The 17,468-nt window shown below is 42.0% G+C and overlaps 1 protein-coding gene across 1 annotated transcript in view; it reads right to left on the minus strand.

Annotated features, from left to right (window-relative positions):
• Positions 1 to 17,468, minus strand: part of psme4b (proteasome activator subunit 4b) — a 51,220-nt gene that overhangs the window by 31,327 nt on the left and 2,425 nt on the right. The window contains exon 2 of the mRNA XM_010777686.1: positions 17,206 to 17,354. Coding sequence (XP_010775988.1) covers positions 17,206 to 17,354 — 149 coding nt within the window. The remainder of the gene's footprint in view (positions 1 to 17,205; positions 17,355 to 17,468) is intronic.

Below are 17,468 nucleotides of genomic sequence, written 5' to 3' on the forward strand. Positions count from 1 at the left end.
GTAATAAGACTCATAAAAGGAGTCGTAATACTGCGCGTAGATTGGGTGCCCTGCCGCGACGGGCCGTGCAAGTTACAATGCACAAGTCATGATGTACGCAAAAAATGGAAATGGGTTACCTACGTGGTTATTCTTGTCTGGGTATACGTAATGACGGTCCTCGGGTGCTCGACATTAATTACCTATATAACGTGTACAAACGCATTAAGTTTAAGTTTTTTCAATGTGTAAACTGTTTAGTGTGTAGACATCCCAAACCTCCTAAATCGTCGGCCATATAATGTGTCAAAATCGCCGGTATATATATATATATATATATATATTGTACCAACCATAAAATTGTTTTTCCCCACAAATCAGACACAACATCACACCACTATAACCATAAATACCTTTGTAAATGTTGGAAGAGGGAAGTTCATAATAGTCTAATAACAAAAACAATGAACACTCCATGAATTGTACTTATCAGTGTCAATGATAGGAAATGAGGTAGTGTAAGTTTCTCTTATACCGTAACAATAAAATTGAGGTGGTGTCAGTCATTAGTAGTAGTCGAAATTAAAATCTATTCTAAATTGAGTGTTACTAGAATTGTCCGAAGTTTTATTTTATGTAAAAAATATATAAATGGTTCACCAAAAGTACATGTTGGGTGTTGTTCATAGTACGATTTGGTTCGAGACAACGAACCCATAGTGTCTAGGACAATAGTCGCCTTATATTTTCATGTATTGCTAACTACACATTGAATCGTATTAATTGATGCGATAACGGCGTCGAACGGCGCCGGCGGGAGCAATTATGTTTAGGTATATTGTTTAGGTACATTAGTTTTTTTTTTTAGACCTGTGTTTAGGTCATGGTACGACAGTACTTGCACGCCACGACAATGCACATGCGTTTAAACTTGCACGAATTACACTTGTTCGAAAACCCCCGCACCAATTTCAACGGTACGAGATACTCGGTGTATGCCCATGAAGGAGTCCGTACTTGCCAATTGACACTTGCAAAGCGAGAGAGTTTTCAACCGGGCAAAATAGAAGTACGCGCGTTACTTGGTCGTAGTAGTATCTTGGTGTGGTAAAATGATGTATAAAATCAACACATTAAGAGTTACAAACATTGTTTATTTTGAGGAGCCATGAAACATGTCGGTCGGCAGTATAAAACCGTAATTTCACCCACGACGAGACTCCAAAACTCACTATAATGATCCATAGGACTCGGTATGTGACAGAACCTAGAATAGGTAATCATTAGAAACAGAACACTAAAAAATTGATTTTCCGTTTTTCCGATCTGGGATGGAACCACTTGATACACCGACGCAGGGGACGAAAACTGTTATCACACGGCTAAACTGTAACGGTCTACTGACTTTTAAGTTTTTTTTGATTTAACCCAGTACAACCATATATAACCCATCCGCACCACAATGAACAACCATGCACCCAAATCCCCCCCCGTACTCGCGAGTCACGGGTCCCCCGGGGACCTCCATGATTAGGCCGGAACCGATATCTATCTTTTTTAATGTTCATGTTTAGCCGACTGACGTCCCACTCAGAGTTTTTTGGGTGTGTCCTTACGTGTCGCTACGGCACGTGTCTTTCGCCAACACAAACGTCCCACGTACTCCAAAATTTGCCTTTTTGTTTATAGCACTCACTAGTTTTATGTATACATTTTGAAAAAAGTATTATGTACATTTATTTTAGGTTTATGTCTTTTTTCAAAATGTATCATTAAACTAGGAGGTGTAATTAAACAAAAAGGCAAATTTTGGAGACGTGGACGTTTGTGTTGGGCGAAGACACGTGCCTAGCGACACGTAAGGACACACCCAAAAAACTCTGAGGGGACCGTCTAGTCGCTAAACATGAACATTAAAAAGATAGATATCGGTTCCGGCCTAATCATGGAGGTCCCCGGGGGACCCGTTACTCGCGAGTACGGGGGGGGATTGGGTGCTGTTGTTCTTGTGGTGGCGGATGGTTAATATGGTTGTACGGGTTATAAATCTATAAAGGTCAGTTAGGACCGTACAGTTTAGCGTGTGGATAACAGGTATTCGTCCCTGCGTCCGCGTGTATCAAGTTGTTTCATCCAGATCGGAAACGGGAAAATCATTTTTTAGTGTTCTGTTTCTATGTTACCTATCTCCTAGGTTCTGTCACATACACGGTCCTTATGGATCCATATATAGTTGAAGTTTTGGAGTCTCGTCGTGGGGTGAATTACGGTTTATACTGACCGCCGAACATGTTCATGTGCTCTCAAAATAAAGCAATGTTGTAACTCTTAATTGTGTTGATTTTACTACATCTATTTACCACACCAAGGATACTCTCGACAAGTAACCGCGTACTCTAATTTTGCCGGTTTGAAAACTCTCTCGCTTTGCAGTGTCTAATGGCAGTACGGACTCCTTCAATGGGCATACACGCGGGAGATCTCGTACCCGTTGAAATTGGTTGCGGGGGGTTTCCGAACAAGTGTAATTCGTGCAGTTAAACGCATGTGCATTTGCGTGGCGTTGCAAGTACTGTCGTACCATGACCTAACAATATTACCTAACTATAATTGCTCCGCGGGCGCCCGGTCGATCGCCGATCGAATCATTAATACGATTCAATGTGTAGTTAGCAATAACATGAAAATATAAGGCGCTATTGTCCTAGGATCACTATAGTTTCGTTGTCTCTACTAAATCGTACTATGAACACCACCAACATGTACTTTGGTGAACCTTATATAATTTACATAAATAAACTTCGGACAATTCTAGGTTAACACTCAATTTAAGAATAGTTTTTAATTTCGACTACTACCTCAATGACTGACACCACCTCAATGTTTATTAGTATCGATAAAGAGAACTTTACACTACCTCATTTTCTATCATTGACACTGGATAAGTACATTCATGGAGTGTCATTGTTTTTGGTATATATTATGAAACTTCCTTTCCACATCTTTACAAAGGTTATTTTATTGGTTATAGTGTGTGATGTTGTGTCTGATATTGTGGGAAAAAACAATTTATGGTTGGTACATATTATATTATAGAATATATATATTATTATACGGCGATTTTTACACCATTATATGGTTCCGACGCTTTAGGAGGTGAGAATGTCCTACACACTAAAAGTTTACACAATTGAAAAAACTTAACTTAATGTCGTTTGTACACGTTATATAGGTAAAATGTCGGAGGCACCCGAGTGACCGTCATTCGCTATACCCAGGACAAGAATAACACGGTCGGTACCCATTTCCATTTTGCGTACATCATGACTTGTGCATTGTAACTTGCACGGCCCGTCGCGGCCAGGGGCACCCAATCTACGCGCAAGTAATTAACGACTCCTTTTATTGAGTCTTATACAATAATCGTGTAAAATGTTTGAACTCCTGGCTACAAAAATTTCCCGATAGTTTTGCAAGTATGACCATCAAATTTTTTTTTAATAGGTTGCTAAATGTCTGGTGATGAACAGGGTACATTCAGTTACCCTTTTTTCACAAGGCCCGGGTCGTTGGTTGCCAGGGATGTGTACCGCCGGACGCAACAGCGAACGGCCGCCCCCCCCCCGACTTTTGAGCTGGTTGTTGCGTTAGTGGTACTTAGAGGGCAGGTCTGTGTGTTCCGTGCGCCAAACTAACCGATCTCGAACATGACCGTATACAAGGCTACCGACTGCGGAGGTAGCTCCGCAGTTTCATCTTGTAACGAGATGAAAACGTCGCTCGTGGCGCTCTCTTACGATGGAAACGAGGGTGTTACGTCAAGCCGCTTAGCACTGGCAGTTCACCCTACCCGTCCTTCGCAACTTCACCGTTGTTGCGGCGGTACAATCCGGCATTTGCCTCCACATGCATTTGACGGCAAACTGGTGTTGCTTATAAGAGTATTCTCAGGCCGCGTGAAGGACCCCCGAACTACCTCTGGATGTCATGTCTCTGCAAATCTTTTATATAATTCAAACTGGGATATCTTTTTCCGACACAATAAATAACCGTTTCTCACTCACGTAAATTTTTACATACTACTCACCTCCAACACAGGGCTTTTCTTTATTTTTATTATTTTACAACTTGAGGACCGAATGTTTTTAATAAGGGCTATACAAACGTTCATACTGGGTAGTTTAAAAAAAATTATCCAACGATTTACAGACCACTCTTTCCCAATGTAAGTCAATGGGAAAAAGTGTTTCCGGGCCCAGCAACCTAACGGTCCCTACACATGGCGGCCTGCGTTGTCGCTTGCCGGCGGGGGGGGGCTGAAACTCGACCAACAACCAATCACATGAATCTCCCGTCCCAGACACACAAGCACGCGGTTTGATTGGCTAGAGCTTGTACTGGCATATGATTCGATTGGCTGACGCCTCCATCGAGGCGTCAAAAGTAGAACATTGCTCTACTTTTGCAGCGAGCACCGCGAGAGAAGCTACGCTTTGCTCCCACAATGCAGTTCGGCGAATCGTGACGTCAAGTGAATGGGCAGAAGCGTTGAAGTGGCAACACACGCCGCCATGTGTAGGGGCCGTAACGGAGGTGTAGTACTGCCGTTTGGCCACAACGAATATTCTCATAAGAGTCCGGCGCACTTCCTGGGGGCTTGAGTGAGACCTACAGTACAGAGACGGTTTAGAAAATATATTAATTTGACCCTATAGAAAAGCTGTGTTATTTATGGCAAAGAGTGAGTGTCATTTAAAACAATGTATGATGAGTGAGGTTGTGCCCGAAAAGAAATAAAAATAATAATTTTTCTTTTTTTTCATCTTGTCCCTCTTTGCTCAAGGGCCCCTGGGCACTTGCCCAGGTTACCGATATGGTTAATCCGGCCTTGTCTATAGCCAATCAGATATCTCCTCAATTCTAAGCCAATCACATGAGCGCTCCCCCACGAGGGTAGATTTCTTGCGTTCATGACGTAGCACTTCATGTACGCATTTTGCGCTGTCCGGAGCTGACAGGTCCATGGAGCCTGCCTGCAGGCGCTAATCTCAGGACACCTCCACTCTCAGTACATTGCCACTTTCCGAACAGGAAATGCACGCAAATACAAGCCTTTATATTATTAAGGTCAGGGCTGCCAACACTCACGCATTGAGCGTGAGAGTCACACAATTAACCCATATCTCACGCACTCACGCCACACTTGCCTTTCCTCACGCTAAATTTTCGTCCAAAATAAATGTATATTGGCTAAATATAATAATAAAGTGAAGGAACAGCAAAACGAGCAGTCTACGAAATGAGACGGTCTTCTGGCTTAGTTCAGTAAAGTTGGAATAACGATATTGCGAGATTCTGATTTCACGGATCAATAACTCATGAACAAAACGTTATTCATACACAAATGACGTCTCCTAAGTACCGTGGTAAGGTTGACAACGAACTACAATCACATTTTGATCAAAAAAAGCCAATACGCGCCGTCCTCCGAGCTGGACATATTACATTGGTCTCTATCTGCAGCCGGAGAAGAAACGAGTGCTCAGGGGCCGTCTGCAGCGTTGTGAGAAACTCCGAAAAAAGAGAATACAATAATATTCATTCACTATTATACAGCTTATTACTACCAAACTCACTACACACATCAATAGTCTCCTGGTGGTCATACTACAGCAGAGAGTTTGGAAGAATATGCTTTTGAATAATTTTGAGGAATATTTATAATGTGACATCTTCAATAACTATGACATCATCTTAAGTAACTTTACTATTATACAGTATATTTCTACCAAACTGACTATTTGCATTGTTGTTGTTAGCATCTGGTTAGCTAGCTGCGCTAACGGATATTAGAAGCTGTTTCTAAAACAATGAGAGTGAGAGCTCTCTCCTGTCAGACTGAGAGATAACTACAGCTCAGTGAGGTAAGGCACTCAGTGTTTAAATAGTTAACTTTAGTCTAGTTATCTCAGTGGGTCTCAAACGTTTTGGTCACCATTTATGAGAGTAAATGAAAAACAATTATGAAATACTGTATGACAGTAAAACAAGAATAAAGTTTAAAATGGGAGTGATTTGTAAAATATCCATAAAGAAAAAGAAAATCTGTTTACAGTTATGTTTCATATGGGTGTTGAGAGATGTATCCATAGATCTCTTAATTTTGCTCTCAAAGTGCACCAGATTGATGCATTTAACTTCAATATTTAAAAAAAAAAATCTTCCCGGGGGAGCCCCCCACACTTATAAAATAGCACTTTACCTCTGCTTACACCTATGTGCCATTTTATATGCTGTGAGCTGATTATCGAGCCTTCATTGTAAGAGTCGTGGGTACACTGTATGTGCGTATTCAATTGTAGCGTCCGGTACATTAATTGGAAACCCTAGTTTGTACATGTTCAATACATTTGTAACACTGTACACATGAACGTTTCTTTTTTCGGTTCACCAAAAAACAAATCTCAATCCAAGCTGAACTCAAATGTTGGCAGCCCTGTTAAGGTACAGCGCCATTTTCCGAACCATTAATGAATGCTTGTGTACACAAAAACGGCAGGCAAAACCGTTTTAAATGTGTGCTTAATTTATGTCTGTATGAAGTTGTTGTGAGTGTGGAGGGAACAGCTACAGATTAGCTGATATTCACTCTTAATACTTTGATCGGTGCTCTCTATAAAGGCCGATCAGGAAAGCTGGATCTGATCGATATGGACATAAACGTGAGTGAAGAATAACCGGATGCGAGAGAGATCAGATCAGCTGGTGAGTATGACGGAGACACGCAGCTCTGCATGATCACCTGAAGCTCCGCCCACTGTTTAGCGAGCTGACCGGACAGCGCAAAATGCGTATATGAAGTGTCATGAACGCAATAAGTCATACCCTCGGGGGCGCGCTCATGTGATTGGCATAGAATTAAGGAGACATCTGATTGGCTATAGATAGAAAAAATTACAAGTACGAATCGGGTGAGCGTCAGGGGAGTCTCAAAAAACCCACACACGAATGCACACCGATCCGTGCACAGAAAGCGGTTTGTGTTTGCAGGTTCGGGGATTTAAACGGAAAACAAATATGTGAGGATCAAAAATACATATATGTAAAAAAAAATCTGTATTTGGATTTTATTTACATGTATATGAAACGGAACACATTTGTGTGTGCATTGAAAAACACAAGTGTGGATCCGGAAATACAAGTGTGAATCCTTCTTTGTGCATGTGTGTATTATGAGACTGTTCTGAGCCCATAGGAAAGAGCACGTCCCTCCAAACGTCTACTTTAATCAACGTAAGCGAGAAGTCTGTTGTTTAAGAACACGATGTGTTAAGCAGAGGTCTACTGAAATGGTAGCTAATAAAAAAGCTTAGCATGCAGGCAGCTCTGATTGAAGATAAGAGCTTTATTATGTGTAGGGAGAGGTGAAGACACTTACAGGAGGTCCTCTCGGTCCAATGATGGAAAGACCTGGCTCCCCTGGTGCTCCCTATAGGCAGATAGAAAGAGAGGAAGAAAAACATATATTATCAGCGGAATCCAACATATCGGTGCAGTCATTTGAAGGTGAATAGCTATAGTAGAGGTGAATCTGTCCTTGAGCTTCTATTCAATGTACCAACATTCAGTCAAAGGTGGTGGACATGCATATTTAAAGCTCTGGTCACACTGAAACGTTTGACAGTTAAATTGATTTGCATGATCGTGGGAGATAGGAAGTGCTAGAAGTTTAGTTGCGTCACCATTTAACCCCTAAAGCTTAAAAATGGACCAAAACATTTATCAAATTCAGTCCACTGGGAGTACAAATATGGACATTTTCTGGTTAAACCTGACATTTTTGATCCTGAAAATGTCAGAAATGGACTCCTCAAATATCCCTACTATACATTTCTAACATAGAACTTTGGGGTACTGAACATTTAGGCGTTCACAACAGGACTCTATGAGCTGGCAAAAAAGCCAAAAGTAATGATGGAAAAAGAGGGATCATATCATCTGAGGCAGTTTTCAGGTACATCTTGGTTTTCTACAGCTTTAGTAGATTAGACAAGTGCAGATCTATAGAAGAGATTGTATAACTTTGGTTGCAAAAGGTCAAGGTAACAAGGCAAAGTTAGAATCACAACTCAAACCATGCCCCTCTCAGAGCAAATACACACGCACAAAACTATGCATATCCTGTGGAATGAAAAGCAGACCAAACTCTGTGGATCTCATTTCATTATAAATTACATTTCCTCTAGCCTATCGAGTGGAGTGTTCACTGCTGTGGTTCTTTTGCAAAACCATCCTTTCTGTCTTTGTATTTTCTGACAGTCTCTGGCCTCAGACGCCTTCCCACAGAACCCAGGGAGGCAGACAAATGACAGATTGGTTTGCAATGTTCTGGAAATCTTCTTTTTCCTTATTCTCTTTGTCCCTGTTCCACTCTTCCTTTCCTGGGGAAGATGCTTCTTCTAGATGATTTACAGACATGTCTGCTGTGTATAATATATAATATTTCTTCACCCTCTCGGCCCCAGCCAATACTCTAGAGACTAACCACAAATAGGACCTGATCGTTACAAATAGTTCCCTGCCGAGGTAAAAAAAGGAAACCAATAGATGATTTTGGCTGCGGGTCTGTAAAGCTATCCAAAAAGCCACCACTCCATTGTCTGCTTGTCAGGTTGCTATTTCTGTTCTCTCAGGCCGAGACCATAACTCCTTTTTATTTTGCCTCACCAACAATATTTAAGGTGCTTGGCTTATAAGCACACTTGTCGTAGTGACATGACAGTCAAGAATGTGCTGAGCGTTTCCCTTTTGGTTGCACACTCAGTGCTGCACCTACAAATCAAGTTATTGATGGGAAGAAATCTGATGTTTCTGGCTTTTATACAGTTGATTGGTAGACCTTATGATTACTTTAACAACTGTGCAGAGCCCGTTTGGAAGAGGGTTGAAACGCATTTAGCACATGTTGAGGTGAAACGCGAGACAACTTATTAAAGGTGCATTGAAAATGGTTTGTTTGTTTTCACACTTGGGGGCAGTCAAACAAAGTGAGGACACATCATCCTGCTAAAGCCTCTTTATTACCAGCAGACACAAACCACCATTACCGTCCTGTTGAGGGGTGTTCATGTCATTGTTTGAAAGAAAAACCTTTATAGGGGCTGCTAAAAAGAAATTGCTCGACATGTTGAAACATTGGCAGAGAGCATGTTTAGCAAGTGCTAAAGATACCCTAAAGACTTTTATTGTACTTAATGTGTCAGTGTTTCTGACACACGTGTGTGAACGTGTCAGGCCCATCTCTAAGGCTTTACACGTGTTTATCAGCTGTCTCTTCCTCCCTTATACTTTGTTGATTGCTGCATGTGTCATGTCCTGACCTGTTGATCAGTGGAGTAGTGTTTAACCATTGGTTAGCATCATGTACGTCCATCTATGCGTGCAGAAGAACAAATCAAAACAGATATTTGCTCCTCAGCACTTAAAGTGATTTACTTGTTATCAGATGTGTATCTGACTTCAAATAAGTTCCATATCTTAGTTCATGTTCATTGATAAACTCAAAATGAACCTATAAAAAACATAGCAGACATGAAATACTCTTCATGGATGAAGCTCATTACATTGATGTGAATAAAATGATCATTTAGACTTTTATGTTCCTTTGTTGCTGACATTGACAGATGTTGGCGGTCTCTGTTGACACACTTTTGCAATTCCTGAAGTCAAGCGGGAGATATCGGATCCTACTGTAAAATGTGTCTTACGTGTCATTTCCATCTTGAGGCCACTATCAATCTTTTCTCTTCCAGCTGGCTGCTTATATTTATGTTAACTCAGACAGAGAGCTGAGATTTAATAATGGTGAAACGCACCAGTAACAACATTTATTTATCTCAATATATAACTCTATTCGTTTTAAGTACTCGTTGAGAATCTCCTCACTCTGAAGTCAATAAACCTTTCTCCACTTTCTTTGGGGAGTATTAAATGTAAACTTTCAGACTCTTATGTGACAAATCGTTACTCTTGTATTTCATGGTGTGAAGAGTTCAGGTAATCCAACCAGGGTGGGAAAGCATTAACAGAAAGGGGCCTTCATGCTGGTTGAAAAAGCAGAGCTGAGCCCCTGATACAACTCACATGCTACCTGTTCACACAGCTCTGCACGTACACCCACCAGCAAGACACATTTTAGCAATGTCTCAGCAAAAGCAGCCTGTTAATTTGGTCTTTGACTGATGCAGAGTAGCTAGATTCTTTACTTCATCCTTCTAATGTCACATGGTCCTAAACTTACCTGTTCCCCTGCTCGTGGCATTAGACCCTTGTTCAGTCACAGCAGACACATCGCATGCAAAAAGGTATGAAAGGAGGAGAGAGACACAGAAGAGAGGAACCACTGTTAGAGACATGAGAGGGACTGGGGCATGCAGCATAATCAGGACTAGTGATGGGGGGTACTAAGTCATGTGGAGCTAAGGCCCCGACCCCACGAGGACGCATACGGCAAAACGCATAGGATTAACGCAATTGCAAAAAAGCTTCCGTCCACACGCAATATTCACCGGATAGTTTCTGTCCACACGAGACAGCTCCGCTTAGCTCCAACCGCTGGAAAAAGCAGCAGTACATATGCCGAGCCTGTACGTAGCGCTGTAACTTCCTCCACAAAAGCAGCGAAGAAGCATGGTTGTCATGGTTACCCTTCTGTTTATTCTCCGCGGTGGGGGTCTTTCGCCAGTCAACATGTATTAATTAAAGTTTAAATCTTCCGGACAAAATTATAAAAGTGCCGGTCAAAGGTCTTCTTTGTTATTTATTGAGCTTTAAAACAAATGAATAATGACTCTATATAATAATAAAATACACGGAGCCTCTCTTTTTCCTCCCTCTCTTCTGACAGCGTCAGTGTCTGTCTCATGCAGCAGCTGATCCAGTAATGAGTGACCCGACAGTAAAAATAAGCATATTTATAACTAGTTTAGGTAGTTTGAGAGGTAATTAAAATAGCTAAGGGTGATGATCTGACTTGAAGTGTGTGTTTTGCTCCGTTCACCGCTGCATCACAGCGGGAGGAGCTGCAGGTGAGCAGAGCTGCGTGTCTCCGTCCTGTCAGATTAGACTTCACTCGCGTTTATGTCCATATCGAGAGAAAGATAAATATTCTGAATTCAGTGTGTAGTTTGCTTTGACGCGGGGGTGAGCAGCAGAGGTGGGGAGAGGTGGGGCTATTGCCTCATCTTTATCATAAAAAGATCGTATAGGTCCTACACACGGAGCCGTTGGACCCCCCAGAGCCTTGCGTATGCCGTGCTATCCACCTTGGGACCCGTTATCGTTACCGCAGTTGTTTACTGTCATATTCGGTCGTCCTAGTGTGGCAGAACGGTCTATATGAAACTAAACAGTAATGCAAACGACCGTTATCGTCCTCGTGGGGCCGGGGCCTAAGTGTGTGTTTCGCTACGCTCACCGGTCCGTCACAGCGGACAGAGCTGCAGGATTTCTGCTTCATACACGTTGCATACCACTATTTTATTGTCATTTTCGGACACCTTAAAATACTGTCAGACTGGTGAAGCCACTTTGGCGAGCTTGTTTTGCCGCGCACAGAGAAAAGTGTCATGTATTCTACGTCATGTGATCGGCTCTCACTATCGGCCTATATAGAGAGCACCGATCGATCAACCGAGAGTGAATATCACTCGATCGATCGGAGCATCCCTACTAATTGTGCATTTATTTAGTGTAATGCTGTTAACAGCATTCCAACTATCTGTTCTTCTACGCACAAAATTCTTTAATTTTATTCCGCCCGTTATTTTGCAGGTCTTCTTCTCCCGCATTGAACATCGCAGAAACTACGTTCAAACATCAAAACGTTCAGCTCGGTTGGGAATCGAGTAATATTACTTTTATCATTCATAACTTTCATAATTCCAGAGATACATCCCATAATTCATCACATTTTTAACATGGAAGTCAATGGAGAAAATCTTCAGACTTGAACAATCTTCATGCAACTTCAACTGCTAACTGTTCCTTCATACTTTCACTCAGAAACCTCATTCTAACTTTAAAATGTTACACATCTTTCTGACATTATTCGTGTAACACGACTTTTAAATCTGATTCTTACTTTTAGAGATATTAAACATTGTTCAGACCTTGGTAAAGAGGCTTTCTTCAGATTTTAACATTAACTAGAGTGCGTGATGTCACAGCTGTGTAGGAAATCTTGAAATTTGCCTTCATATATATTTTTAAAACTGCCATAATTCCCAAATCCTACATTCCTGACACATAATTTTTCATGACAAATGTAGGAAAACATCTCATAGCTTGAAAAACGACAAATAATTAGGCAAAAATAATTTAAAAAAATGCCTCTTGAGGGCATGAAGTGACAAAAACTTTCAACTTGCCTCCATTAAAGCCCATTGTAATTTCAGGCAGATATTTCCTCACAGCAGCAGCCGCACACCTTTAGTTAAACTGCGAAAAAGGCCACATTATTAACCGAAAGTACACAAAAATTACACTTCAGATACTCAACTTCCTTGACATGCTTCACGCTTTGAAATTTCACAGATATCTGTTATGGTTCTTCGACAAAACGTTCCCCACATGTAAACAGGTTTATCTGTCAATTCAGAACAATGGAAACCTTTGATCTCCTGGACACCCGTTAGCTCAATTATAAACACCTGTGTGATGGAACACGATGATGTCATCACTCCAACTGGACCATGCTCCAGAGCAGCAGACTTCAGATAATGGTTAACGGTCCTGCCCTCAACACTCTACGTCAATTATGGGGTGTCATTCATATGCCATTGAGATGGAAAGGCAAGATCAAGAGGGCGATCAGAGAAGAAGAGAGGTGATAGAGAGTGAGAGGTGATCAAGAGGAGAAGAGAGAGGGCGATGCAAGAGAAGAGAGTGAGGGTGATAACGAGAAGTGAGAGGGTGATCAAGAGAAGAGTGAGAGGGTGATCAATGAAAAGAGAGAGAGGGCGATCAAGAGAAGAGAGAGATGGCGATCAAGAGAAGAGAGAGGGCGACAAGAAGAGAAGGAGAGAGAGGGTGATCAAGAGAGTCAACTAAGTGGAGACGAACAGAGCTACAGTGAAGTGATCTACAGAGAGAAGGCGATCTAAGAGAAGAGAAAGAGGGCGATCAAGAAGAGTGAGAGAGGGCGATCAAGAGAAGAGAGACGGTGAATCAAGAGAGAGAGCGGATCAAGAGGAACGAGGGAGGGCGAATCAAGGAAGAGTGAGAGGGCGATCAAGAGAAGATAGAGAAGGGTGAAGAAGAGAATGAGGAGGAGCGATTCAAGAGAAGAGAGAGAGGCGGATTCAGAGGAAGAGAGAGAGGCGATCAAGAGAAGAGAGAGAGGCCGAATCAAGAGGAAGAGAGAGGGTGATCAAGAGTAGAGAGAGATGGGCGATCAAGAGATAGAGAGAGGTGATCAGAGAGAAGAGAGGAGGGTGATCAGAAGAGTGAGGTGTGTCAAGAGAAGAGAGAGAAGGGTCGATCAAGAGATGCCGAGAGAGAGAGAGAGGGCGATCAGAGAAGAGAGAGAGGGTGATCAGAAGAGAGAGAGAGGGCGATCAAGAGAAGAGAAGAAGTATGCAACTCCTAATGAGAGAATGTATATCCATGAAATAGACAGAGAGTGCTCGATAGAACCTTCAATGTTGATCAACAGAACAGAGAGTGAATTGTACATCCTAATGCAGTGTTGATAATTTCTACGAATGCATTGACAAGGCAAACACAATGCTCACCATGAAACACGGTTTTCTCTTACTTCAGTGAAAAAATACTCCAAACGGCGCCAAAACTTCACAGCTTTGGTAACGATGCAGCCACAACACATCTAAGCGTATTATGGGATGTTCATCAAATGCCGTTGGCATGGCGACAGATCATTCGCACCATCAAATTAGTTCAAAATTTGCAGTTCAATATTCTGCTGCTTTCCAAAGCTTTTTACTTTCTTTTCTTCCTCATCACACATTCAAGCCCCAGTGTTCATGTATCATTTCAATCTAAATTCATTTCACTTTCTTCTTCACATTAATTTCCAGCATACAGTTCAGCGTCAGCTCTTCAGCATAAGGCCATTCCCACTCAAGCAATTTCCTCTCGATTGCATTCTCATAATTATATGTTATTATACTCAACGCGAAATTAGGATGAGGCACCAATGTCACATTGTTTTTTTTCCTCACAGAGCTACCCTGGGCAGCCCCCCCCAGATCTGGGCTAAGTCGAACATCTATAAGCCAGTGCTATGTGCAGTCTGCTGTACAAGGCTATACAATACTACTAAAGCATTGCTAGGTTCAATGTACATAATACTATGGGGTATTTCAGCGATGAGCATAGATTGACTAGTAACGTCAACATGAATTACTCAGCATCACTTGATCGTATGACAACTTAATAGCCACAGTCTATTTTCTTACAGGCAGGCATGTCAGACATCTAGTTGTGATATTCATGAAGTGATGCTGCGTGGACTCCCAGTTGGATCCAGCACTGATTTGAAAGTGAGCAATTGTATATGTAATCTGATGATTTAACTTGCCATGCATGTGCAGAGGTTACATGGTAAATCACCATGCGGAATAGCTAGCCACTAAACTTCGTCTTATAGTCTATAATGCTGCAACTGCACAAACATTCATACTTGATAATAGGAGCCTGTCTGGATTCTACTATAAAATGATAGTTAAAGGAAAACATACAGCCAGAATACATGTGACTAATTTTACAGAGAGCCTACGCTTTCTTGGCGTCATTATGCTCTCAGTAGAGTCACATTAAAGCTCAGCATGGTGTCCAGGTTATGTGGGAGATACTGACTCTAGACGTGCAGATGGCTATTAACGACATGAACAATGTTCTGATCAGGGCTTTTGAGCTACATGAGTATACTGATTAATATTCAGCGGATAGTGCTGGAGGTCAGGGAGCTCTCAGCCGTTGACTAAGGGTCGCAGGAACCTGATCAGCGCGCAGTGTGGCACATGGCAATGAAAAATGAGCCTAATGATTCAGATGGTTAATCGTTAGCGCTGCTCACAGGGAAGCCATCTGTCCAGGCCAATCAGCTCGTGATGAAGAACAGCAGAGGTCGGAAAGAAACCGGCTGAGGTGGATCAGAGGACCGGGGGTTGGTGACATGAGAACGTCAGTGAGGTATTCAGGTGTAGGGCTCTCGATAATCACACACAGCATGAGCACACACAGCTAGTTTGCATGTAGTTGAGATGTGAGTGCAGGAGATACAGCTATGGATTTGGACTGATTATATTAACTCAGTGCTTAGGTGACTTTCAGCACCTTGTCAAGAGCTCTCGATGAATGGCTATCAGCAGGAACTGCTACTGATCAAGACAGTGTTGACGCAGTAGGGCTAAAGGCCGGCCCCCCTCTTCCCACATGTTTGATTCTCATTACAGTTCAAATAAATAGAAATATATATTTCCAAAATTTTTTTTATTTTATTTGTATTGTATTTTTAAAGAACAAGTAAATATGATATAGTTGTATCAGTAAAATGTATAATCTACAATCAAAATCTCGTTTAAAATTGTTTTACGATTGTCTAAAGTTACTGATAAGTCACATGTTTCCCTGCCTGGCCGCAGCGTGGTATCATAGAGAGGCGAAATCCTCCCTTCCGGGACCTCCATAGGACCCCGAAGCGGAATTATACATTGAATTCAATGAGAGAGAAAACCGTATCTTTGGATCCCGTTTGAATGGGGGGTGCCACGAATGACACTATGATGTTTGTCAAGTTTAAAGAACATTTTCCAGTCAAACAAATTAAAATGTGTCCCGTAAACTGTGAAAGTAACAAAATTTTTTTGTGTTAAGCCAGCTCAGTGAACTACATGTCTTCTGGTCCGGACCAATAACGTCACCAACACAAGATGACCGTCACGTTGGCACATTTCACCTCATTCTTTCAGAATGAGAATAAATAGTATAAAACGAAGTGAAAATAAATCACTCAATCGGGCACGTTGAGAGCTGTACATACCGAAAGGGAGTAAGTCGGTCTGTAGAGCCAGCAATGGCGGGACCGGCTTTACAAGGTTTCGGTGAGTAATATGAGTGCAATGTTTAACGTAATGTCAAGTCAAGTAAAGGAGGAGAATGAAAAAGAAGATTGATGAACACACAGACCCGGCATATAATGACTGGCAGTGTGCAGGGCTGTGTTAATTTATGTACTGTTATCAATAGGCATTTAAGTTGGACTGAGAAAACCGTCAAGAAAAAGTTTAGCGATGTTACGAGTCGACTAGCATAATATGAACCACATGGCTGTGATTGACAACCTGGACAGCCAGTCAGAAGCCTAGAATGCAACCTTAGAGAGCCAATCAGAACTAGAACGGGTGTACTGTATACCGAGTGTGTATGCTATGGATAACATTAGTGTTCACAAGAACAAGGACACTCCCAGTGTTTTGTTTAAGTTGCTCTCAGATTGAACCGGAAAGTTTTATATCGACTATACTGGTGATCTCCTTTTTACAATCTCGTTGTGTCATTTGAGTTTATTTGCTGTGTGTAGATTCCAGGATTTTGTTATCTTGTCAATTTGTTTGGTTATATAGGCACAGCTTGTGTGACTCCCTCTGGACACTGGTATGTGTTTTCCTAATGTAAAGAGCATCTGATTAATTCATAAAACTACACACTGAGTCTAGATCCTGAACCAAAATCCTTTTTTGTTGATCAAATGTTTTTCAAAATGTAATCACATTTTAAAAAAAATACAATGTACAATCACAACCAATACAACACAAATTACAAAAATTCAGAAAACAAACATAACGAACAATCAGACAAAGAGGACAAACTATGGAAAAAATAAACCCTCCCACTCCCCAGATCTGGCCATCCCTTGTATTCGCTCATGTCAATCTCATTATACGCATGTTAACAACACCTGGTACTTACTTTATTTGTACACGATCTACTGCGGACGAGGATGCGCGTCAGAGCGCTGTTGTGGTTTGGTGCTGGGGGATGCTACAAATGCAGCCACGCTGCAGCATTGGCAATATTTGGCCATGTGGTAAACCAAGATCAGCTCCACAGAAGTTAGAGTGCCAGTGAAGGAAACCTGGCACTTCAAAAGTAGTCCCCAGCCGGTTGTCACTCCCTACCAACAGCAAGAGGAGACATACATACCCACTGGCCAGAGCATCGCCACTGAGAAGTAGACTGGTTCAAGGTCTGGCACTGAGGGGCCGCAGCGTGGCATGGCATGGCCCTTTTGTCACCTGAGCCCAGAGCTGGCAGCCTCAACATCCCAAGGCCCATTTTCAACGTGCCGGAGCCTGGGTGAAGGAAGCATGGGGTCAGGGGCTTTTGAAGCAATTCTTGCTCAATGCGACTGAGCAGCAGACCAGCAGCTTGCCATCCCGACCAGCCCCACCCGTAGGACAGCCACA

Source organism: Notothenia coriiceps, unplaced genomic scaffold, assembly GCF_000735185.1.
Source record: "Notothenia coriiceps isolate Sejong01 unplaced genomic scaffold, NC01 NC01_scaffold00018425, whole genome shotgun sequence".
NCBI classification, from domain to species: domain Eukaryota; kingdom Metazoa; phylum Chordata; class Actinopteri; order Perciformes; family Nototheniidae; genus Notothenia; species Notothenia coriiceps.